Source organism: Narcine bancroftii, chromosome 3 (assembly GCF_036971445.1).
Source record: "Narcine bancroftii isolate sNarBan1 chromosome 3, sNarBan1.hap1, whole genome shotgun sequence".
Taxonomy (NCBI): Eukaryota; Metazoa; Chordata; class Chondrichthyes; order Torpediniformes; family Narcinidae; genus Narcine; species Narcine bancroftii.
The window spans coordinates 187,066,475-187,093,285 of NC_091471.1; the positions used below are offsets into that span (position 1 = coordinate 187,066,475).

The 26,811-nt window shown below is 42.7% G+C and overlaps 1 protein-coding gene across 3 annotated transcripts in view; it reads left to right on the top strand.

Annotated features, from left to right (window-relative positions):
- srp72 (signal recognition particle 72) overlaps positions 1–26,811 on the top strand; it is a 137,918-nt gene that overhangs the window by 24,138 nt on the left and 86,969 nt on the right. For all 3 annotated transcript variants that reach the window (XM_069926132.1, XM_069926131.1, XM_069926133.1), the window contains exons 3-4: positions 3,563–3,686; positions 19,195–19,338. In XM_069926132.1, the coding sequence (XP_069782233.1) occupies positions 3,563–3,686; positions 19,195–19,338 (268 nt within the window). The remainder of the gene's footprint in view (positions 1–3,562; positions 3,687–19,194; positions 19,339–26,811) is intronic.

The following is a 26,811-nucleotide window of genomic DNA, read 5'->3' on the forward strand; positions in this document are numbered from 1 at the left end:
CTCCTATTAATATGTTCCCTTGCGTATCTGCTATCTTCAAAAAAATATCTTGCATAAACTTTTGATCTTCTTCGTTAGGTGAATATACATTGAGTAGATTCCAAAACTCCGAATATATCTGACATTTTATCATTACATATCTCCCTGCTGGATCTATTATTTCCTCTTCTATTTTAATTGGCACATTTTTACTAATTAATATAGCTACTCCTCTTGCTTTTGAATTATACGACGCTGCTGTTACGTGTCCTGCCCAATCTCTCTTTAATTTCTTGTGCTCCAATTCAGTTAAATGTGTTTTTTGCACAAATGCTATATCAATTTTTTCTTTTTTCAGTACATTTAGCAGTTTCTTCCTTTTGATTTGGTTATGTATTCCGTTAATATTTAAAGTCATATAGTTCAGCGTAGCCATTTCATACTTTGTTTATCTTCCCTTTCCGTTTCTCCATCATCACCTTTCCTTCTTATCCATTTCTGCTTTCTTGTTTTGAACACTTTATAAGACAACATTTCTAAAACATCAAACATTTTCCTTATTCTCCTATTTAAAACTTCTTTAACCCCATTCTCCCCTCCCCCTCCTGAGTTGCCCTTTATCCCTTGTCGTACACCCACATCTCCCCTCTCCATTTGGATTTGCGAATTCACTCGCAAACGTCAACTGATTTTGTAGTGACCGTAACTCCTCCCCACCCAGCCCCTGCCAGAAAAGATTTCAATTTTCATATGTAACAAAGGTCACTCTTTCAATTCCCTCCTTATTCCCTCTATTCCCTTTCCCTCATTTATTAATTCTTGTCTATACTCTATATATTTTCCTCTAAATACGGATACATACATATAGTTCGTGGTCATTTTTACTCTCATTACATGTCTTCATCTCTCTGCTTGTTTTGTAGTTGTTCTGCAAATTTCCTTGCTTCCTCTGGATCCGAGAATAGTCTGTTTTGTTGCCCTGGAATAACTATTTTAAGTACTGCTGAGTACTTTAACATAAATTTATATCCTTTTTTCCATAAGATCGTTTTTGCTGTATTGAACTCTTTCCTCTTCTTCAGGAGTTCAAAACTTATGTCTGGATAGAAAAATTTTTTTTGACCTTTATATTCCAGTGGCTTTTTGTCTTCTCTTACTTTCTTCATTCCTTTCTCCAATATATTTTCTCTTGTTGTATATCTTAAGAATTTTACTAAAATGGATCTTGGTTTTTGCTGGGGTTGTGGTTTCGGGGCTAAAGTTCTATGTGCCCTCTCTATTTCCATTTCTTCCTGTAATTCTGGTCTTCCTAGGACCCTGGGGATCCAATCTTTTATAAATTCTCTCATATTCTTGCCTTCTTCATCTTCCTTAAGGCCCACTATCTTTATATTATTTCTTCTATATTAGTTTTCTATTATATCTATCTTCTGAACTAACAGCTCCTGTGTCTCTTTAACTTTTTTATCAGATTCTTCTAATTTCTCTTTTAAGTCTTCTACTTCCATTTCTACAATTGTTTCTTGTTCTTCCATATTTTCCACTCTTTTTCCTATCTCTGATATGGCCATTTCCATTTTATTCACTTTTTCTTCTGCATTCTTAATTCTTATTTTTATCTCATTAAATTCTTGTAATTGCCATCCTTTCAATGATTCCATATATTCTTTAAAAAAAGATACATCCATTGTCTTGCCTTTCTCTTCTTCTTCCACTTCTTTCTGTTCTTCTTCTTCTTCCTCTGGGTTGACCATCTGTTGTTTCCTTGTTTTCTTTTTACCCTCTTCTTTCTTGTTGTCGTTATTATCTGTGTTCTGCACCTGCTGCTGTGCTGCAGGTGTCTCTCTCAGCTGTGGAGATCGACTCCGCAGCTGTTCCCCCCTCCCGTCAGTGTGTTTTTTTTCATGCGCGGTTGCATACTTTTACTCAGCTCTGCGAGCCATTTTTGTAGTCCCGAACCCGGGACTTCCACCGACCTGCGGGAGCGGGCTTCTCTCTCCGCGGCGGGCCTCTTCGGACAGGTAAGGCCTTCACCTTCTTCTTCCGACATTCTTTCTTCCTCTTTTCTTCCCGTTGTTTTCGACTTTTCTCTCTTCGCTGCCATTTTCTTCTCACCTTTATTTTTACTTTATTATAAATTTTAATCTTGTACCTTTGTGCTTTGTGTGTTTTTTTTTAACTTTTCGGGAGAGGGCTGGAATTCCCTGACCGGCCACTACTCCATCACGTGACTCCTCCCCTTCAGCTTGCAGAAATGATGAATTTGCCATATCTGAGATTAAATAGCCTGAGATTGTATTTTCAGAGGAGAGAGGTCTCATTTAAATGCTTAAATTTGTGGTCTTTGACAGGCTGGATCAGGGTGAATGGTTTCTTTTCCTGTGGAGTCTGCAACCAGGGTTCAGATTCAGAAAGGGATTGGATGTTAGAGACTGTGATGAGATTTCATCTCGCAAAAAGTAATGAATCTTTGGATTGCCATTGCCCAGACGAATATGGAGGCTCAGTCATAAATAGTCCAGAATGGAAGATAACCAAGCCATCATCATACAGAATGCAAACAGACCCATTGGTTCAACTCCTCCATTTTAAACTGTGCCTGCATTGGCCCATATCCCTCTGTTATGGGCCCAGATAACCCCAAAACACAGCAGCAATATAAGTTCACCAAGGCAAATGGTTACTTAAACAAAAATGCTTTTAATTACCTTTAAACATAAAAACAGGATCAAACTTTTAACATATTACTATTAACAATCCCCTTCTAATTCTAAGTGCATGTGTATGTAATCTGTTGTTTGATTCACAGTCCAATTTTACTTCACACTCCTCCAAGTTCACTGGTATCAGGCAATTCTTATACTGTGCACAAAATTTTACATTTTTGAATTTCACAGGCTTTGGTGCTTGAAAGGTAAATGGTTACCGCTCAGGAAAGTTCTTGTCGGTTTTCAGAGAGAGATTTGTTGCTCATTGGACACACACATCAGATTCCTTCTGAACAGCCACTTCAGTGTCTTGCCGAAGAAACTTGCCCCATCAGTGTTTTCCAGATGATAACCTCTTTCTTTCAGGTCCACACAGAGTTCATTTTCTGTTTCCCTTATTTCAAGTGAAACACAATACAGCCAGCCATCTCCTCTTGTATGGACCACAATGGTTTTTACCAGGCTGAACTAAGAACTCACAAGCCGTCTTCAAAATGGGTTTTCTCCACAAGTTTGCCAGCTTGTCCTGTTCCAGTCCCAGTTGCTGTTGCTGAACTATAGAACTGAATTCTCTCTCTCAGAGAAAAACCTATTTAACTTTGCTTACAAAACCACTTGACCTTCCTAGAACAGCAAACTGCTTTCAGACAGACTAGGTGCTCATCTTCAGCCACTGTGGATGTGTGGGACATATTGTTGCCGAGTGCACCAAGTGTCCATGTTCCTTTTAACTAATACTTGGGAATATTGCATTTTATTTGAGCAAATGTAGAAATGGTGGTTTAAAGATGTGGAAAGACTACATCTGAATACATCTTTAAAAAAAATAGACATTTAGCTTGTCAAAATTAATCTTGTTTACTTTTGCTTTTCAGTGATGTAATTGCCTTTGAGAAGGCTTATTGTGAATACAGACTGAACCGGATAGAAACTGCGTTGAAGACCATTGAAAGCGTTGACCAAAGGACAAACAAGTTAAAGGAACTTTATGCACAAGTGGTATCTAAATGTTTTCCTTTTATGTTGTAGGTAAAGTGAATATTGTCCCACATGTAGCATGCATGCCTGTTCCAGGTGTTAAAAAAGATGTTGAATAAATCATATATCTAAGTGACATTAACAGGCGGGCTATAGAATAAACTTGAAAAGAATATTGTGAAACCAGTCTTGGTTCTCTAAAAGTATGAAATGGTTGTCTGAGGAAGGTCATTCTTATTGTTCATTTTAAATTAGAGAGTGCTAGTGACCTCATGAAAAGCTTTTATGGTGTCCTGTTAGATGCTTTCAAGATCATTACACTTCTTCCTCACTTCCTATCTATGGCTGCTTTCCTCCAGCTTTTTTTATCTCACTCTCTCTTTCTCCGTCCTCCTCCCCTTTCCCCCCTTTCTATGTCCCTCCAGCTCTATAATCACACTGATCAGGGGCCTGTTACTGTGCTATATGTCTAAATTAAAATTTAAAAATTAAATTAAAAGATGAAAATGTCCACCCATGGTCTGTCTCCTGGTTGCTGGTCTATGCTCCCCCCTACCCCTTCTTCATTCCTCCACCCCCCACATTTTTATTCAGCTGCCTGCCTGTCTTTTGCTCATACCTTGACGAAGGGCTCAGGCCTGAAACATTGTTTATATATATTTGCTTGCTATGGACACTGCAGGACCTGCTGAATTTCCCCAGTACTTTTGTGTATTGATAACTTGCATCTGAAATATACCCAATGATTTTGCCTCCACATCTGTCCATCATATGGTAAAGAAAATCCTCCTAATCTCTGATCAAAAGGGAAGTCCTTTTATTCTGGGGTTGTGTCCTCTGGACCCAGACTCCCGCATCATAGGAAACATTCTCTCCATCCAGACATTTCAGAATTTGATAGGTTTCAATGAGATCCCATCATTCTTAGAAAATTCGGCAAGTACTGTAGCATAGCCATCAAACATTCCTCATATAATAACTCTTTCATTGCAGGGATCATTCTTGTGAACCTCTTCAGAACCCTCTACAATATGAGCACATCCTTCCTTAGATAAGGAGCCTAAAATTAGTGCAGTCTGTCCAGTGCCTTGTAAAACCTGAACATTATATATATTATAATCCATCTCTCTTGAAGTGAATGCTGCATTTGTCTTTCTCACACTGACTCTACCTGCAAATTAACCTTCAGGAAATGTTGCACTCCCAAGTTCCTCTGCACCTCCAGTGTAATATGATGCATGTGTACATTCTTCTACATTCTTTCATAATTATTCATTCTTATTTTCCATTGCAAAACAGTTTAGGAGTTAATTGGATTATTTAGGGGACTGCTCTTCACAAAGCAAATCCTGCCCTGGTCCACTTTACCAAAATGCAACATCTCACTCTTTTCCTCTTTGAATTGAATCTACCATTCCTCAGCTATTTCCCCATCTGGTCTAAATCTTATTGTAAACACAAGTAACCTTCATTGTCCACCACACCACATATTTTCATGTCATCAGCAAACTTACCCTGCCATAAACATCCTTGTACAAATCATTGATGTATATTACAAAGAATGAAAGCCTGAGGCACTCCACTGGTTACAGTTCTCCAGTGTAAAAAAACTGCTCTCTACAACCACTCTCTGACTCCTATTACTAAGAATTTTTTTTCTTGATTTGACCAGTTGGCTTCTATCCTCTGAGCCATAGCCTTACATAGTAACCTACTAAGTGGGACCTTACGAATGTTTTACCAAAATACATGTAAATGACATCAACTGCCTTGCCCTCATCAACTCTTTTTGTCACCTCTTCAAAAATTCTTTCAAGAACAAGACACACGATACCTTACACACAAATTGAAGCTGGCTCTCCTTAATGTTTCACTGGCCTATCCAACTGTTGATAGATTATATCTCTGAATCCTCCAAGGATTACTGATGTCAGACTAATTGTTGTTACTTAGATTATCACTACAGAGGGTAGTCAGTGTGAACTGAGCAGACATGGTGGATGTGGCTTCGATTTTGACATTTATGAGAAGATCGGATGGTTACAGGGATGGGATAGCTGTGGTCCAGGTGCAGGTCAATGGAACGAAATGAAATAAATAATTTGGCATGGGCAAGGTGGGCCCGTTTCTGTGCTGCAGTGTTCTAGAGTTCCAGTAGTTTTGAAATAACAGAACCACATCAGCCATCCTCCATTCCTCTGTGGTTTATCCTTCAGCGCTGAATTAAATTGTCTGTCAATCCCCACTAATTTCTTCTTCATGACTGATATCCTAGAGTATTTCCCACTCATCCTGTTCCACAGTAAACACATTCACAACATATTAATTTAAAATCTTCCCCATCTCCTCTGTCTTTACACTTGGTTGCCCCTCTTGATCCTTAAGGGGATTCTTTCCTATTCTTTCCCTTGTCACCCTTTTGTTCTTTATATACTTAAAACATTTTTTGTTGTACACGATTTTATAAATCTTACTACAATTTCTGCCAATGCTATCTCAAAATCTCTTTTAGCCCTCATTTATGGTTCCTAATTTCCATCCACACTGCCTCACACGATAGTTCTCCATCTTTATATGCGCTGAACACAACTATGACATCTTCATTGACTAATATTGCAACCTAGTTCCACTGTTCCTATGACACCTGTAACTATGTTATCCTGGAACATTGAGCTGCCAATCTTAAAACCATAATATATAGGAGCAGAAGAAGGCGATTTGGCCCATTGAGTCCACTCTGCCATTCCATCATGAGCTGATCCATTCTCCCATTCAGTTCCACTCCCCTGACTTCTCTCCATAACCTTTGATACCCTGACTATTCAGATACTGATCAATCTCTCCCTTAAATATACCTAATGCCTTGACCTCCACAGTCTCCAAGGTTCACCACTCTGGCTAAAGAAATTCCTCTGCATATGTTTTAAATGAGCACCCTTCAATCCTGAAGTTGTACCCTCTGTCCAAGACTCTCTGACCATGGGAAACAACTTTGCCATATTTACTCTGCCCAGGCCTTTCAACATTCAAAATGTTTCTATGAAATCCCCCCTCATTCTTCTGAATTTCAAGAACCACAGTCCAAGAGCCATCAAACATTCCTCAAAAGCTAATCCCTTCATTCCAGGAATCATTCTTGTGAATCTTCTCTGAAACCTCTCCAATGTCAGAACATCCTTTCTTAAATAAGGAACCCACACCCATACTTCAAGTGAGGCTTCACCACTGCTTCAACATAACCCTGCTCTTGTATCCTATTCCTTCAGATATGAATCCCAACATTGCATTCGTCTTCACCACTGACTCAACCTGGAGGCTAACCTTTAGAGTATCCTACATGAAAACTCCCAACTCTCTTTGCACCTCCGAATTTTCTCCCCATCCAAATAATAGTTTGTCGTTTTATTCCTTCTACCAAAGTGCATGACTGTCCATTTTCCAACATTATATTTGATTTGCCACTTCTTTGTCTATTCTCCCAATCCAAGTCTCTCTGCAGCCTCTCTGCTTCCTCCTCACTACCTCCACTTAACTTTGTATCATCTGCAAACTTAGCCACAAAGCCATTTATTCTGCAATCCAAATCATTAACATACATAAAAATAAGTGGCCCCATCATGGACCCCTGTGGACCACCAATGGTAACCAGCAGCCAACCAGAATAGGAACCCTTTATTCCCACTCTCTTTCTTGCCGATCAGCTAGTCTTGGTTCCCTTTCAACTACATCTCTGTTAAGGCTGCAATATCCCACTATACTGATCCACATTGTAAGGTTGTCCACTTTCCCCATCAGTTTTCTGTTAAAGTTTACCTGTCTTACCTTGATGCTTGTCCTCCACCATCCTGTTCTGTTTCAATGCACGTCCTTTGCTTTCCTTGCTATTCTCAATATTTTCAGACCCTCCCTCCTGTTTTGATCCAAATATGCTGCTCGACTAATTTAAAGCATATTAAACAAGAAAACCTGCAGAAGGTAGGTCTCATGCAACATACAAAAGTGTTGGGGAAACTCAGCAATCATGCAGCAACCCTAAACCTCCCCCCCACCCCCCCCCCTCCATATCGCCCTGCCCCCAAATGCATCAAGGACAGGGTTCTCCTTGTCCTCACTTATCACCCCGCCAAGCTCTGTTTCCGACATATTATTCTCCACACCTTCACCACTTATGATATATGACCATAAGACATTGGCAGAAATAGGCTGGTTCGGCCAGCTCATTGAGTCTGCCTTGCCTTGAGCTGATCCATTTTCCCACAGCCCACTGCTTAGCCTTCTCCCCATAACCTTTGATGCCCTGCTAATCTAGAACCTATCACTCTCTCCCTGAAATACAGCCAATAACTTTGCTTCCATAATCACCTATGGCAACAAATTCCACAGATTTATCACCCTCTCGCTAAGCAGGTGCCTTTCAATCCTGAAGTTGTGCCCTCTTGTCTGAGACTCTCTCACCACTGGAAACAACCACCAGACATGTCTTCCCCACCCCTGTTCACTGTCCATGGGAATCACTCGCTCTGCAACTTCTTGTCCTTTCTGCTAATTTCCCCCCTTGGCAGCTACCATAGTGTCTGCAAGAAGTGCAACACTTGCACATTCTCTCTCACCACTATTTGGATGCCAAAACAGTTCTTCTAAGTGAAGCAACACTTCACTTCTGGATCTGTAGGGATCTTTCACTGCATCTGGTGCTCCCATTGTGGCCTCCTCTTCATTGGGGAGACTGGACACAGATTGGGAGATCGTTTCATTGAACACCTTCGTTCTATCTGCTGCAACAGCTCAGACCTCTGAGTGACCAACCATTTGAATCCACATGCCATTGCTACACTGACATGTCTGTCATGGCTCGTGTACTGCTAAATCAAGATACCTTGCAAATTAGAGATTCAGCATCTTATATTTCATCTTGGCAGTCTTCAGCCACATGGCATTAATATTGATTTCTCCAATTTTTGTTAACATACTTCCCCACTCTCTCTCTTTCCCTACCTCTATCTCCCTTCCTCCTGCTTCCCATTGCCTTCCCTTCTCCCATCAGAGCCACTCTTCTTAATCCTCAGCTTTGTCCCTCAGTCATTGAAGTGGCAAGGTTAGCGTAATGGTTAGTGCCACACTGTTACAGTGCCAATGATCGGGACCGTGGTTCAAATCCCATGTTATCTGTAAGGAGTTTGTATGTTTTCCCTGAGTTTGTGTGGGTTTCCTCTGGATGCTATGGTTTCCTCCACCCTTAAAAAATGTACCAGGAGTTGCAGGTTAATTGGGTGTAATTGAGCAGCATGGGCTCCTGTGCTGTATGTCTAAATTTAAAATCTCTTCTGCTTCTTTCTCCTACCCTCCCACCTGTATCCACTTGTTACTTCTTAAATGTAGTCTGGGCTCCTCCTTTCCTTTCCTCCCTTTTCTCATTCCCGCATCTATTTATTTTTCCACATTCTTGGTGAAGGGCTCAGATCAAAATGTTGACTGCCTTTTAATCGGATGGATGCTGAATGACTACCTGAATTTGTCCAACAACTTTTGTGCATTGCGCTTATTTAAAGTCTCCTGAATGATTCCAGCAAATTTCCCAGTCAGAATGTTGCTCTTGTACAGGTCACCTGTGCCACAGAAGGGGTACCAATTGTTCATAAATCTGAAACCTGCACCATCTGCTCACCCATGCATTCATGTGCTTGATCCTCTTATTCCTTCACTGACACGCATGTGACACTGGTAGTTGGACCTTGGAGGTCCTAACTGTTAATTTGCATAGTAATTGCATTGCATGACCTCATCCCATTCTCAACCATATCTACTGGCTGCTTGCCCTCACTTTAAGAAAGCCATGGACTTGACAAACCATCTGGGAGTCTGTTGTACTCAGAATGTCCTGTCAGTTCCTCTGACTAATGAATCCACTATCATTCGCTCTCCTTTTCTCCCCCTTCTTTCTGAGCCTCAGAGCCAGATTGTGCCAGAGACATGGCTGCTGTGACTTCCTCATTTCTCGCCCCTCACCCTCCAACAGTATCCAAAACAGTCTACTTGTATCTAGGGTTATGACCACAGGGGGCTCCTACCTTCTCAAGCTGCCCCTTCTACCCTGCGGTGTGGTGACGCAACTGCTCCCTGTCTACATATTTGGTTGTAAAAACACACTGAAATGCTGGAGAAACTCAGCCAGTCTTTTCAGTGTTCATAGGAGACAAAGGTATATTGCTGACATTTTGGGCCTGAGCCCTTCTTCAAGGAATAAACCGGAAGGAGGAAATCTCAGAAAATGTCAGAATTTAGACAATGCTGGCAAGATGAGGAATCCAGATCAAAAAAAGGTGTTAATTGGATATGATAAGAGATGAAATAAGAATTTATTATGTTTGTGCAAAAGGAGACGGGATGGAGAGACAAAGATAGGGAAAGGCGACAGGGGATGTGGGGAGAGGGGAGGTTTTGGGTTGGTTTTAACAAATGCCAGAGAAATTGATATTAATGCCATCTGGTTGGAGGGTGCCCAGTCAGAAGATAATGTGTTGTTCCTCCAAATTGTGGGTGGTCTCAGTCTGGCAGTGCATGAGATCATGGACAGACATGTCAGCAAGGGAATTGGATGAGGAAATTGAAATGGGTGACCACTGGGAGATCCACGCTATTGCAGTGGACAGAGTAAAGGTGCTTAACAAAACAATCTCCCAGTCTGCGTCAAGTCTCTCTGATGTAGAGGAGACCACAACTAGAGCACCGGATGCAGTAGATGACCCCTGCAGATTCACAAGTGAAATATTGTTTCATTTGGAAGGACTTTTTGTGGCTCTGAATGGTGGTGAGGGAGGTGGTGTGGGCACAAGTGGAGCATCTCCTGCTGACAGAGGGTTAGGTCCAAAGGAGACATTTGGTGTGGAACGAGGAGTGGACAAGGGAGTCAAGGAGGGAGCGGTCCCTGCGGAAGGTGGAAGAGAGGGGAATATGTGTCTAGTGGTGGGATCATGTAGTAGGTGGTGGATATGGTGGAGAAGGATGTATTGGATGCAGAGGCTGGTGGGGTTGTAGGTGAGAACAAGAAGAATCCTGTCCTTGTGTGTGGGGGCAGAGGGGGCCAGGGCAGATGTGCGGATAATGGAGGATATGCAGGTGAGTGTCATGTTGATGCTGATAGAGGGAAAGCCACATTGTTTGAAGAAGGAGGGGATCTCTGATGAACTGGCATGAAAGTCCTCATCTTGAGTGCAGAGCAATGGAGATAGAAGAATTAAGAGAATGGAATGGAATCCTTACAGGGGACAGAATAGGAAGAGGTGTAGTTGAGGTAGTTGTGGGAGTTAGTGGTTTTATAGAAGATGTATGTTGAGAGTTTGTCTCCCAAGGTGGAGACAGAGATATTGAGGAAAGGGACAATGTTACTTGAGATGGACCAAGTGAATTTGAGATTGGGGTGTAAATTAGCAGCAAGGTGGATGAAGTCATGGGTACATGAGGTAGCACAAAGTAGTGATTGACTTAGTGAGGAAGAGTTGAGGTGGCTTGCCTCTGTAGGCTTGTAGCAAGGATTGCTTCACGTAGCCAACAAAAAGGCAGGCATAGCTGGGGCCCATGCAGGTACCTAGGGCTACCCCTTTAACCTGGAGAAAGTGGGATGTTAAAGCAGAAATTATTGAGGGTGAGGATGTTCTTCCAGTCGGAGGAGGGTGGGGTGGAGGAGGGGTCCGGTTAGTTTTATTGTCCAGAAAGAAATGAAGGGCTTTGAGGCCTTCAAATGGGGAATGGAAGTGTATTGGGATTGGATTTCCGTGGTAAACATGAGGCAATCGAATTCAGGGAACTGGAAGTTGTTGAAGTGATGGAGAGCATGTGAAGTGTCCCGGATGTAGATGGGGAGGAACTGGACCAGGGGTGCAAAACAGAGTTGAGTTAAGTGGAGACCAATTCGGTGGGGCAGGAGCACGTGGACACGATGGTTCTGCCAGGACAGTTGGGTTTGTGGACCTTGGGTAGGAGGTATAAAAGGGTGATATTGGGTTGGGAAACAATAAGGTTGGAGGCCTTGCCAGGGAGGTGACTGGAAATTATGAGTTCAGAGATGGTGCTTGATACAATGGTTTGGTGAGTTTTGGTGGGGTCCTGTTGGAGGGTTAAGTAAGAGGAGATGTCTAAGGATTGTTGTGTGGCTTTGGCTAGATAGAGGTCAGTGCGCCAAACCACAACAGCGCCACCCTTTACTGAAGGCTTGATGGTGAGATTCGGATTGGTGTGGAGAGAGTGGAGGGCCAGGCATCCCGAGGGGGTGAGATTGGAATGAGTGAGGGGAGAAGTGAAATTGATACGGTTGATGTCACGGGAGCACCCTCCAATCAGATGATATTGATATTGACTTATCTGGGTTTCGTTAAAAACCCTCTCTCCAACCCATCCACCCCCCCTTTCCCCATCCCCTTTTCCCCATTTCTGTTTCTCCACTCTGTCTCCTTTTGCACAATCATGATAAATCGTACCTTGTCCCTGATCATATCCAATTAACACCTTTTGTTGGTCTAGATTCCTCCCCCAGCCGGCATTGTCTGAATTCTGAGACTTTCTGAGATTCCTGCTTCTGGCTTATTTTGCTTATTCATTAAAGAAGGTCTCAGCCTGAAATGTTGGCAATATATCTTTTATGTTTTGTACTCAGCTGCCGCATTCCAGGAAATTATTGCCATTTTCCCAGAATGCATGCTGTGTAAAAAGGTCAGATCAGGAATGAGGGTGCCATTCCTGGAACGCCTGCATTCCATGAACAATGGGCTAATGAATAGCCCCGCCTCTTTAATTACTGTCTAAACTTGCTTAAGGAAACGGAGTTTCGAGTTTTGGTTGTTTGTGTGTTAACGACTAATGCTGAGACCTCCAACATTCCTCATACTGGTAAAATCGCGCAAATTCTATCTAAAAAACATAAATGTCTCCTATGGACACTGAAAAGACAGGCTGAGTTCCTCCAGCATTTTGTTGTTTTTTTACTAAATCACAGCGTGTGCAGACTTTCATGTTCCATGCATATTTGGTTGAGCTAGAGCCATAGAACACCACAACACAGATAACAAGCCGTATAACTAACTCACTAAAGTTCATGTCTTCAGCATTCAAAATTATTTACTATGTCCTACTGCAACTCCATCTTCTTTGATGTGGTCATAGAGGAGTTTTGCTGAACATACTTCCCAGGGACACTGGATGATTCCCTTACTTCCCACATCCGGCAGGAAGAACACTAGACATCCCTGAAAAGATGAAAAAGGTAATCCTTATCTTTCTATAGCCCTGCAGCCTCTGCTCGCTGAAGTCTCTCAATCCAAAGCCTCAGTGTCCCACAAAACTGGCTGTTCTCTCAATGACTGTTCTCCATTATACCTATTCTTCTTTTTGAACATAGAACACTACAGTACAGGCCCTTCAGTCTACAATGTTGTGGCAACCTATATTAACTTATTCAGTAGTCAAATGTAGCCCTTCCCTCCTTCACAGTCCATCACCTTCATTTTTTCTTGTATCTGTATGTCTATTTAAGTCATTTAAATGTCCATATTATATCAACCTCCACCACTGCTTTTGGCAGTACCTTCCAGACACCCACAGCTCTAAATAAGAAGCCAACCATTAAGGCATAAGTCCCCGGGTTACTTCACGAAATGGATGAAGATATTGCTGCAGCGTTGATGTTTACCTTTGCTTCCCTGTCCACAGGAGTGATATTGGAGAATGACAAATGTCAATCCCTTGTTTAAAAAAGGTTATCGGGAGAATCCTGAGAATTATAGACCAATATATCAGTGGTGGCCAAGGTATTGGAGAAGAGTCAGCATGGCTTTGTGAGGGGAAGATCATGCCACATAAGCCTAATTGAGATTTTCAAGGTGACAAAACAAACTGATTAAAATAGTAGATGTGGAGTAGTGAAAAAACACACCAATGCTGGTGGAGGAACTCAGCAGGTCAAACAGTGCCTTTATATATACAACGGTAAAGATACATCATCAACATTTCGAGCTTGATCTCTTCATCAAGGTGTGGGGGAACATGAGAGATGTCTGAACAAAAGGGGGAGGGGGGTGGTGAGGGTGGGAGATGATAGGTTGGGGGGGGGGAGGAGCCGCTAGGTGGAGGGAGAAAGGAGGTAGGAACTGGAATAACTAGTTGGGGGGAGGGGGGAAAAGGCAAGCTGATTAGTGGAATGCAGTGAACTCAATGTTCATGCCCTGGGGTTGGAGTGGGCTCAGACCAAAAATGGGGTGTTGTTCCTCTAGTCTGCGGGTGGTCAGGGTGGGGTAGTGTGAAAGGCCATGGACAGACATGTGAGCTTGAGAGTGTGACTCAGAATTGAAATGGTTGGCTCGGGGGAGGTCACTTTTGTTGCGGACCGAGAGGAGGTGCTGTGTCTCAGGAGATAGACTCGCCACTGACATTTATTATAACTCCCACAACTACCTGGACTACACATCCTCACACCCTGTCCCCTGCAAGGACTCTATCCCCTTCTCTGACTCTGCCGCATCTGCTGCCAAGATTGAGGTCTTCCAGTCCATAGCCTCTGAAATGTCTGCCTTCTTCCATAAACGTGGCTTCTCCTCCACTACTCTGTCTTCACCCGCATCTCCTCCATTCTATGCTCATCTACCCTAGCCCCCTCGCCCCAAGAAACCATAAACATAGAATCCCCCTCATCCTTACCTACCACCCCACCAGTCTCCGCATCCAACACATTAGCTGCCGGAATTTTGGGCACTTACCACAGGACCCCACCACCAGACACATTTTTCATTCTCCTCCCCTCTCAGCTTTCTGTAGGGACTGTTCCCTCCATGACTCCCTTGTGCACTCTTCCCTCCCACCCATCGCCCCCCCCATGGCACCTTCCACTGTGTAATACCTGCACCCACACCTCCTCCCTCACCATGGTCCGAGGTCCAAAACAGACCTTACAGGTGAAGCAACACTTCACCTGCACCTCCAAAGAATTCATTTACTGAATCCGGTGCACCCTCTGTGGCTTTCTCTACATCAGAGAGTCCAGTCACAGATTAGGAGGTCGCTTAGTCCAGCACCTCCTCCCCGTCTGCAACAAAAGTGACCTCCCCGTAACCAATCCTCCAACGCTAGGGCATGAACATTGAGTTCACTACATTCCACTAATCAGCTTGCCTTTTCCCCTCCTTCCCCCCCCCCCCCCCCTTTCAACTAGTTATTCCAGTTCCTACTTCATTCTCTCTCCACCTAGCCTAGACTCCTCCTCCACCTTCCTGCGGTCCTTCCCCTCACCCCCCTCCACCTATCATCTCCCACCTTCACCACCCTTCCCCTCCCCCTTGTTTGGACATCTCTCATGTTTCCCCAGATCTTGAAGAAGGGCTCAAGGCCGAAACGTTGGTGATGTATCTTTACCTTTGCTACATAAAGGCACTGTTTGACCTGCTGAGTTTTTCCAGCATTTGTGTGTTTTTCACTTAACCACAGTTACAACAGGATTCTGTGTTTTACCGTAGATGTGGTGTTAATGGATTTTAGTGAGGTGCTTGACGAGGTTCCCTGTGGTGCTCAGTGATCATCCAGAAAGTCATGAGGCATGGGATCCAAGAGAACCTTGGCTACTTGGATACTGAATTAACTTGTCTGTCGAAGGCAGTGGGTGGAATGTATTCTGTCTGGATGTTGGTGATAAATGGCATTCTGGAAGGATCTGTTCTGGGGCCCTGGTCTTTGCGATTTTTAAAAATGATTTGGACAAAGATGTGGAAGGGTGAGTCAATTAGTTGGAGCTGCTGTGGATAGTGTAGAATGTTGTCTTAGGTTACAACAGGGTAATATTACTGGATGCAGAGTTTGGAGGAGAGTGGCAGGTGGAGTTCAATCTGGGTAAGTGTGAAGTGATCCACTATGGAAGATTGAACTTAAAAGTAGAGTATATGCTAATTGCATGATTCAAAGCATATAGAGGAACAGGGGGATCCAGGTTCATGATCCCTCATTAGTCTGGGGATTGAATTCAAAAGCCATGAAAAAATGTTGTTGCTCTATAAGCCTCTTGGTTAGACCACACTTGGAATATTGTGTTCAGTTCTGGTCTCCTCATTAGCTGCTTTGGAGAGGGTGGAGAGAAGATTTACAAGATATTCCCTGGATTGGAGAACATGAATTTTGAAGAAAGGTTGGCTTTTTACTTCAGAGTGATGAAGGATGGGAGGTGACCTAACAGAGATTATGAGGGCATTAGAGAGAGTGGATTGGCAACGCCTTTTTCTCAGGGTGTCAATAGCAAATGCCAGAGGAAATCTCTTTAAGATGAGTGGAGGAAAGTTTAGAGGAGATGTCAGAAAAGTTTTTTTCTTCACACAGAAAGTGGTGGGTACCTAGAATGTATTGGTGGGGTTGGTGGTAGAAGCTGGTTCCATATAGACTTTTAAAAGAATCTTGCACACATGGATGCAAAAAAAAGAGGGTTATGTGTGTGAGGTTGGAAAAAATTGGCTTGTGGAGTAGGTTCCATAGGTCAAAACAGCATCATGGGCTGAAGAGGCTGTACTTTGCAGTAATGTGTGTTTTATGTAACTTCTTCACTGTCCAATTCACACAGTCAAATTGGGTGAAACCTCTTTGTGTTGTGAACTTGAAATCCCATCCATTTTGTTGTGGGCAAATGTTGAAATATTATAGAACGTGCAATAGTATAGCAAAGGAAATACCATGGTAGTATAATGGTAGTACAGACCATGGTAGTATAATGGTAGTACAGACTATGGTAGTATAATGGTAGTACAGACCATGGTAGTATAATGGTAGTACAGACCATGGTAGTATAATGGTAGTACAGACCATGATAGTATAATGGTAGTACAGACCATGGTAGTATAATGGTAGTACAGACCATGGTAGTATAATGGTAGTACAGACCATGGTAGTATAATGGTAGTACAGACCATGGTAGTATAATGGTAGTACAGACCATGGTAGTATAATGCACAGCACTATTGCAGTGCCAATGACCCAGGTTCAAATCTAATGCTGTCTGCAAGGAGTTTGTACATCCTCCGTGCCTGCATGGGTTTCCACCAGGTGCTTCAATTTCTTCCTATGTTCCAAAGATGTACAGGTTATGCTCATTGTTCACATGGATATATTTGGGACGGAGGGGTGGGGGGGGGATGTTTGTGGACAGGAAGGACCTGTTACCATGCTGTATCTCTAAAATTAAGAAAAAATAGCAATGATGTCCACACCAAACATAATGCCAAATTACCAAAATTTCTTCTGCCTCACATGATCCATCTCCTTCCATTCTCTGCATATCCATGTGTCAGTATCTAAAAGCCTCTTCATTGCTACTGTTGTGCCCACTTCCAGAACTCTCACTGACAGCTTGTTCCAGACATCTACCACTGAGTATAAAAAAAACATTCCCGCACATTTCCTTGAAAGTCACCCCCCTCAACCCCCAACTTAAACTATGCCCTCTAAGTCCTCCAGTATGTGACATTTTTACCTGGAGAAATAGATTCTTTGTACAGGCTGAAAGATTGAATGGTATTCTGTAACCAAGTAAGTAATTTCAAAATAAAGGAGAGAGGCAGCAGAAAGGAAATTATAGACTGGTTAGCCTGATGTCAGTGGGTTGGGAAGATGTTGGAGTGGAATGTCAAGGAACACGTTATGGAGTACTTGGAGGCACATGACAAGATGGACCAAAGGGAAGTTCTTCAAGGGAACTTCTTGTTTTACAAACTTGTTGGAATTCTTCGAAGAAGTGATTAGTAGGCTAGATAAAGAAGATGCAGTATATGTTGTGTATTTAGATTTTCAGATTATGGAACCAATGGCTTTGTGGTCAAGTTTGCAGATGAAAGTAGGTGGAGGAGCAGGTAGTGTTGAAGGAATCGGGAAGATGCAGATGGACTTGGATTAGGAGAATGGGCAGAGAAGTGGCAAATGACATGAGTATCGGAAAGTGTATAGTCATGCATTTTGGCAAAACAAATAAATTGGCAGACTATTTTCTAAATGGGACAAAATTGAAAATTCCCTGATGCAAAGGGATTTAGGAATCCTTGTGCAGGGTAGCCTGAAAGTAAACTTGTATGTTGAGTTGGTGGTGAAGAAGGTAAATGCAATGTTGGCATTCATTTTAAGAGGAATAGAGAAGAATAGCAGGGAAGTGATGTTGAGGGGTTCAGGCACTGGTGAGACCTCACGGAGTATTGTGAGCAATTTTGGGTTCTCATTTATTAAAGGATGTGCTGACTTTGCAGAGGGTTCAGAGGTGGTTCACAAAGTTGATTCTGGGAATGAAAGGATTATGATATGAGGAACATTTAATCACTCTTGGCCTGTAATGGTTGGAATTTAAGAGAATGAGGGAGTATCTCATTGAAACGTGTGTGTGTAAGAGAGAGAGAGAGAGAGAGATCATTAACTGTTTACAGTGGATATGCTGAGAAATGCTGTTTCATCTGATTGTACATGTACAGTTAGGTGATAATAAACTCGAATTTGAACTTGAAATTTTTTTCCACTCACTTTGAACCTATGAGCTGCAGTTTTTGACTCTTCTCTGGAAAAAAAACATATAGCTACATCTGTTTATGTGTCTAAACTTGAGCTTCCTGTAGCCAACTCTTTTAACTCCCCAAACTGTTCCTAGAGACATGCCTGTTTTTGGCCTCATCCATTGTTAAGCTGAGGCTAAATGTATACTTGAGGAATGACACATTTTATTCCTTATGGACACTTTTAAACCTAATGCTACAAACATTGATTTTTCTAATTTCAGATTCTACTGTTCTCATCTCTTCTACCTATTCTTCTCCTTGTCTTTTTCTCTTTAACTTTGCTTTCCCTATCCCCCTTCCTAATGGTTTCTCCCTCCACCTGTCTCTCCACTTCCCACAACATCTTCTGCTCTGCACTCTGTCAGCTCTGGCCCTGGTTTGTTTCCCTCTTCATGTATGTAATTTCACATACTCTAGGTTAATCTTAACAGAGAGTTCACACCCATTGCTAACCATGGATGCTGTCTGACCTGATGAGTGTCTCCAGCAATTATTTGTTTGCTTTTTGTACCCAACGCCATGACCAATGAAGCAAGTATGCCACCATTTTTATTCGTGTTGCATGTTCATGGAACTTTCATCCATGATCCCTCTGTACATCAATACTCCGAAGGTCCTCCCATTTACAATGAAATAGTCAATGCAGAGGAAGAATACATGCCTCACGTTATCATGTGTAAAATGTTAGCATAAAGTTCCCATTTACACTGAAATAGTCAAGGCAGAGGAAAGATACATGCCTCACGTGTAAAATGTTAGCATAAAGTGGTGGACTGAAGTGCCATCTCCATGCTGTGTGACTCAAGAGCTCTCCAATGTGATCAGGATGGAGAATAAATGCCATTTTTGCCAAATTTGTTCACATTCCATGAAAAGATGAAAGAAACCATGAGTTTAGAAAATGTTGAGACCCTGATTGGAATAAAATTATCTTTTTGTGTCTGTCATCAATTTCACACTTTCTGTAAATTCAGTTGTACAGATTGGAACGGTACAAAGACTGTTTGATGGTTTATCGGGATTTAATTCGGAATTCAGAAGATGACTATGAAGAGGAAAGGAAAACCAATCTCTCAGCTGTTGTGGCAGCTTTAAGTACTTGGGAAAATTCATACCCTGTAAGTATCATAAACCTGTAATTTGCTGACTGACTATAGAGAATACTTAAAGTGGAGATAGTAGGGAATCAAGGGTAATGGGGAGAAGGCAGGTGAATGAAGTTGAGAGGGAAAATATATCAGCAATGGTTTGAATGACATAGCAGACTCAATGGGCTGAACACCCTAATTCTCCTCCTATGTCATATATCTATTCAGAAATAGTGGATCCTTTTGTGCTTCCAGGTGATCTGCAGCAAGTGTTGGTTCCTCAAGGAACTTTAGATCAAAATTGATGATATTGAAACTGAGCTTCAAGCACTGTTACACCTCAGGGAGGATGAGAGTTGCGTGGACTACTTCAAATTTGGTCTGTAGTCAGGAATAAGAGAGTGTAACTGGAAGTGAGGCAGATTGGGGGATCTAAGAGCTCATGCTGGAGGAACCCGAGGCTTTGAGCATGTCGGAGATTCTCGATCCCTGTATGGTGACTATAGAAGGGATGAGCAATCTGGCCATGATACAATGGTTGCGGGAGCTATTCAAGAGGGGAGATAAGAGGAATTTTGTGGTAATTGGGCATATTATAAGCAGGGGAATAAGTACTCCTCTCTGTAGCAGGGATTGAGAGTCCTGAAGGCTGTGTTGCTTGCCTGGATTTGGTAAATCTCTGACCTGCAGAAGAATTTGGAGAGGGAAGAGAAGATGCAGTTGTCATGTCCTTATTGGTACCAATGACATAGGTAGAAGTAGAAAAGATGTTCTGTTGAGGGAATTTGAGCAATTGGGGTGAAATTAAAAAGCAGAATCCAAAATAGTAGTAATCTCCGAATTGTTACTGAGTCACATGCAAATTAGTGAGTTAAATGTGTTGTTCAAAGATTCATGTGGGAGAAGTGTATTTGAATTCATGGGATTGGGGAAGAGAGCTGTTCCGATGGTATGGCATCCATCTGAATCATACTGGATTTAGGATCCTGAAAACTGCATAATTAGGGCTGTAGTTAGGGCTTTAAGGTAGTACAGGGTGTTGCAAACGATTGGAAAAGTGTGGATAAAGGGAAGGACATCAGGACAGGTTATTGAAGTCTCTGAAATAAAAAAATAGGACAAATGTTAGAAAAAGGTAAAAATTTAAACTCTGACAACTTGGAGACAAATGTGAGAAGGATGCTGTACACGGACTGAAGGTGTCGTACTTAAATGCACACAGTGTACAAAACAAGGAAGATTAGCTTAAGACATTGTTAGAAATTGACAGGAATAATGCTGTAGGCTGAGACGTAGCTATAGGAGGAACACAGCTGGGACACGGTGTGATAGTACAGACTTATCACCAATGTATATAGTTACAGTGTCTAGAGTGTAATGACTGTGCTTACAGTGATTGGCTGAGAGCTTAGCCACGCCTACTGTCTGGGCCTAAAAGGGTTGTGTCCCTAGCCAGGTCGGATCATTCCGGACTGGTCGGCCACCTGTGAAGTACTCCTGTCTTTTGCTAATAAAAGCCTTGGTTTGGATCAACAAGTCTTTGGTTCTTTCGACGAGCTCTACACACAGCAAAACATCCAAGGATCCACATCCTATTAAAAAAAAACATGCAGGTTGGGAGAGGCCATGGGATGGCTCTAAAATTAAATCATATCTTTAGCAAGAAGGGACAAGATGTAGAATCCTTGTGGATAGCATTGAGAAACTGAAAGAGTAAAAAGACTCTTTCAAATAGCAGCCAGGATGTAGGGTGCAAATTACTTCAGGAATTAGAGAAAGTGTGTAAGAAAGGCAATGTTACGGTGGTCATGGAGGAGTTTCAATATGCAGGAGGTCTGGGAAAAACAGGTTGGCACAAGATTCCAAGAGGAGGAATTTGTGAAATGCCTCTGAGATGCCTTTTGAGATCAGTTTGTGGTCATGCTCTCAGGGGAAAAGGCAATTCTGAATTTGGTGCTGTGCAATGAAGCCAACTTGTTTGGGGAGCTGAAGGTAAAGGAACCTTTAAGGGGTAGTGAACATAATATGATAGAATTCTCTCTGCAGTTTGAGAGGAAGAAGCTAAAGTCAGATTGTGTTGGTGTTACAATTGAGTAAAGGCAACTACGGTGGCACAAAAGAGGAGCTGACCAAAGTTGATTGAAAGGGAACCCAAGTAGGGAAGATGGTGGAGTTTCTGGGAATAATTTGGAAGATGCAGGATGGGTTCATCACAAAGGAAAAGCAGCATTCTATGGGAGGATAAGACAATTGTGGCTGTCAAGGGAAGTCAAGACACATTTACAGAAAAGACAGGGCATTGAGTTTTGCAAAAGTAAGTTGGAAGGCAAAGGATGAGAATGATAGAATAGCCCAGAAATGGGCCCTTTGTCCCTTCTTGTTTGTGCTGAACTATTATTCTGTTTAGTCCCACTGACCTTCACCCTGACTATATCTATACCCCCTCGCCCGCCCAACTCATGCTGCCAGTCTCCCCCCTCCCCCGCCCATCCTACAGAAGACAACTAAAAAGCAATAAAGGGAGAAAAGATGAAGTTAGTAAGTAACAGAAAAAAGGGTACCAAATGCTTTTTACCAGACATACAAGGAGTAAAAGTGAAGCAAATTAGACATTGAACTTCAGGGAAATGATACTGGAAATGTGGAAATAAAGAAGTGGTAGATGAACTGAAGAGGTTTTTTGTGTCAGTTTTCACTGTGGAAGATACCAGCAATGTGCCAGAAATTCAAAAGAGTTAGAGAGCAGAAATGAGTGTTGCTCTACAGGTACACAATCCTTTATCTGGACATCTAAAATCTGGAAAGCTCCAAAATCCAGCAAGTGGGGAGAGAGAGACAGCAGTGCAAGTCGGGCGGGCGAGAGACCGGGAGTGTGAGTTGGACAGGCGAGAGACCAGCAGCGTGAGTCGGGTGGGCAAGGGGGAGAGACTGGCAGTGCGAGTTGGGCGGGCGAGGGGCAACTGGCAGTGTGAGTTGGGCGGGGGAAGGGGGAGACTGGCAGCACGAGTTGGGCGGGCGAGGGGGTTGGGAGACCAGCAGCACGAGTCGGACAGGCGAGGGTGGGGGGAGACCGGCAGCGCGAGTCAGGCAGGCGAGGGGGGGGGGAGACTGGCAGCGTGAATCAGGTGGGCGAGGGGGGGAGACCGGCAGTGCGTGTCGGGCTGACGAGGGGGGGGGAGACCGACAGTGTGAGTTGGGCAGGCGAGGGGGGGTGGTGGGGAGACAGCAGCACGACTGGAAGCGAGTGTCTGTAAATACGGCAGCACAATTCAGGTGGGCTTAAATCTGGCTTTCCGAAATTTGGAACATACTGTCCCCCAAGGGTTCCGGATAAAGGATTATGTACCTGTATTACCAAGGAGATGCTGCTTGATAAGCTGCAGGGGCTGAAGATGGATAAGTCACCCGGACCAAATGAACCCCAGGGTTCTGAAAGAGGTAGCTGAAGAGATTGTGACTGCATCAGCAGTGATCTTTCAAGAATCACTAGTGTTGGGAATGGTTCAAGAGGACTGGAAAATTACAAATGTCACTACTTATTAAGAAGGGAGAGAGGCAAAAGGCATGAAACTATGGGTCAGATAGCCTGACTTCAATGGAAGGCAAGATTCTTGAGTTTATTAGAGTCCTTCATAAAAATATACAGGGGTTAAATAGGATAGTAGTCTGTGACATTACAGGAAAGGTACCAGCATGCATGGCTGCATAGAGAAGGCAAAAGTGTTAGAATAAAGGGGAACTGGCTGGATGCCGGAGACTAATGGTGTTATGCAGGGATTGGTGTTGGGTTCACTACTTTTCACTTTGTATGTAAATGATTTAGACAACAGAACTGATGGCTTTGTGGCCAAATTTGAGGATAATATGAAGATAGATGGAGGAGTAGGAAGTGTTGAGGAAGCAAGGAGTCTGCAGAGGGACTTGAACAGGTTGGGAGAATGGGTAAAGAAGTGGCAAATGGAATGCAGTGTAAAGAAGTATATGATCATGCATTTTTTTTAGAATTAATAAAGTAGACTTTTTGCTAAATGGGGAAAGAATTCAGAAAACAGAGGGCCAAAGGGACTTGAGAGTCCTCATGCAGGGTTTCTGAAAGATTAACTTGCATGTTGAGTTGATAGTACGAAAGGCAAATACAATGTTAGCAGTCATTTCAAGAGGACTAGACTATAATGGCAAAGATGTAATGCTGAGGCTATACAAGGCAATGGTCAGACCATATTTGGAGAGTTGAGCGCCATTTTAGATCCCATATCTAAAGAAGAATGTATAAGGCTCTGATAGCTCATTGGTCTTGTGAACCAGGGATGGTGAGTTTGTTTCTCACGGGGGCCTCATTTCTATGAGGGGCACTTGACAAAGTGGTGACTCTTTGTCTCCCTTATGGGAGACAAAGTTAAAGAATTTCATATATGTTACATTTTAATTGTAATATTACATGACAATAATGGAACCATTACCTTTTACCTTTTAGAAAATTATTACTAATTACTAATGCCCCCACAATCTCTACAGCTTCTTCTTTCCAAAACCAAGGATCCATTCCATCTGTCTGGGAAACTTATCTACCTTTAGACCTTTCAGCTTCCCAAGAACCTCTCTCTCATGATCTTGACTGCACTTGCATCTCTTTCCTGACACCCTTAAGTCTAGTATACTGCTCATGTCTTTCACAGTGAAAAATGTGAAGGTTCCATTATTGTCACGTAATGCTATATGTAGAATGTAACACTCATGAAATTTTAAAAACTTTTGTCTACCATAAGGCTGACAGAGAGTTGCCACTTTGTCCAGTGCCCCTCACAGAAACCTACAGCACCTGGTGTTCCTAGGCAGTCTCCCCTTCAAGTACTGATCAGTCCTGAGCTTGCTTAGCTTCTGAGATCAGACAATCTTAGACATATTCAGGCTATTAGGTGCTCTCTTAACTGATGTAAAATACTAATTCTCCCAGTATAGGTTCTCTAGCATCTTTTTTTTTCATGTCCTATATCTACTAGTGCCTCTTTTTTTTCATGTCCTATATCTACTAGTGCCTCTTTTTTACTCTTAATATACTTTAAAAAAAATCCTTTAGTATATTTTTAGATATTATTTATTAGCTTCCTTTCAAAGTTCATATTTTCCTCTCCTAGTGACCTTCTTAGTTGACTTCTATATGCGTTTAAAAGATTTCAAGTTTTCTATCTTCCTTCTAATTTTTGTTTCCTTGTCTGCCCTTTCTTTTGCTTTTACTTTGACTTGTCATCTACAGTTGTGTCATTTTTTTTTCCATTCAAATAATTTTTGGAGTATACCTGTCCTGCACTTTCCTTATTTCTCACAGAAACTCCAGCCATTGCTTCTCTGCCATCCTCGCTGTTAGTGTGCCTTTCCAATCATTTTTTGCGAGTTCTACCATACCCCTTTATTCCACTGTTCTGTTGACACATCTGATTTTAGTTTCTCCCTCCAAAACTGCAGGGTGAATTCTTTCATATTATGATCACTGCCTCTTAAGGGTTCCCTTGACTTGAGCTCCCTTATCAATTCTGGTTCATTACACAATACCCAATCCAGAATTGCCATTTCCCTGGTTGGCTCAGCCATAAGATGTTCTAAGAAACCATCCGATAATTTCTTTCTCTTGGGATCCAGTTCCAACATGGTTTTACCAATCAACCTGCATATTGAAATCCCCCATGGCTTTTGTAACATTGCCCTTTTGGATGGCTTCTCTATCTCCCCCTGACTATTGTTTGGAGGCCTGAATACAACTCCCAGCAGGATCTTTTTATCCTCAGTTTATTTATTCTACCCAATGCCTCCTTTCTCCAAATATTAAATTCCATTTTTAACTAGCTGAACCACCCCACCCCCTCTGCCTACCTTCCTGTCCTTCTGGATGTTTAGTTCCCAGCTGAGGTAATCTTTCAGCCACAATTCAGTGATGACCACAATGTCATGCAACCATAATCCAGCTGTGCTACTAAATCATCAACTTTATTTCTTATACTGCGGGCATTTAAATTCAAGATCTTCACCCTTTTCAATTTTGTTTCCCAAGTTAAATTCTTGCACTTGCACTTTTGCCCTTTTGATTGCCTATCCTTTCTCACAATCTCACGACACAGTTGATCTACTTGTGTATCTTCTGCCCTATTCACTGCCCTCTCATTCTGGTTCCCATCCCCCTGCCAAACTAGTTTAAACCCTCCCCAAATGCTCTAGCAAACCTCTCTGCTAGGATATTGGGCCCCTTCCAGTTCAAATGTAACCTGTCATTTTTGTAGAGATTGTACCTTTCCCAGAAAAAAATCTCAATGATCCAGAAACCTGAAATCCTGTCCCCTGCCATAATTGTACAGCCATGCATTCATCTGCCATATCATCCTATTCTCACCCTCACTGGCGAAGAGTAGAAACAGCAATCCAGAGATTACTACCTTGAGGTTCTGTCTTTCAGCTTCCTACCTAGCTCTCTGTATTCTCTCTTCAGGGCCTCCTCCCTTTTCTTATCTATGTCATTAGCCGTTTTCACACTGCAGGGGAGTGGTGACCCTACTTTTCCCTGGTGAAATTCTCAGGAATTCAGGACCTCCTTGGTCTTTCACACCATAGTCCAAATTCCTGGGAATATTCCTCTCAGGCAATTTAGGGGGGGGTCTTGCCCCCAGCAATGTTGCATTACTCAAATTCACTCCCCTGACCATCGGTTGCTCCCTGCCTCCCCCCCCCCCCCCCCACAACTGCACCCGACACCCCTCCCACGCCCCTCTTCCCGTGCTTTGGCATGTCACAACAGCAGCACAATGCAGGATGAATGGCCGACTTTGTTTCTCATAATCCCTCACACAGCTGGAACCACTCTGGGAAATCCTGCTGCGTGAAAGATTATGGTTAACGAGGACGACCATTCAATCCGCATTGTGGTGCTGTCGCAATGTGCCAAAATGGCCTGCTGTTATCAGGTGGTATGCATCTTTTAAATTTTATTTTAATCACCTACGTGATGCAGCACGCAAGTGCTGATATCATGAGGCTTCCCTGTTCGACCATTTGGCTCTTCACGTTGCAGGGAGAGGGAGGTCTGGGAAAATTTCCTGAGGCTGTGTCCCTCTCTACGAGGTAGGGCTGTGGACCTGTTTAAAATTCCCTGGATGACTTTTTTGCACTGCAGGTTCACGGAAGGGTTCCCGGAAAATTTTCCGAGAATCTCCATTTTACAATGCGGTATGAAAAGGCCTATTGAAACTAATATGTTCCATGTCTTCTGGCTGTTCATCCTCCCTTTTGAGGATGCCATTAGACCTGATCCAAGACATCCCTGACTCTGGCACTTCCCTCCATGCACCAGAGCAACATGAGTTTGAGAACACCATCACCGTGATGCACCCTCCATTCACGTATCCTCCTTCCTTGGAAATATATTGCCTTTCCCTTAATGTTATTGCTTCCAAATCTATAAGAGTATAAGCTCGTATAGCAGCATATGAAGAAGCTTTTTGGCCCACGATTCCTCCG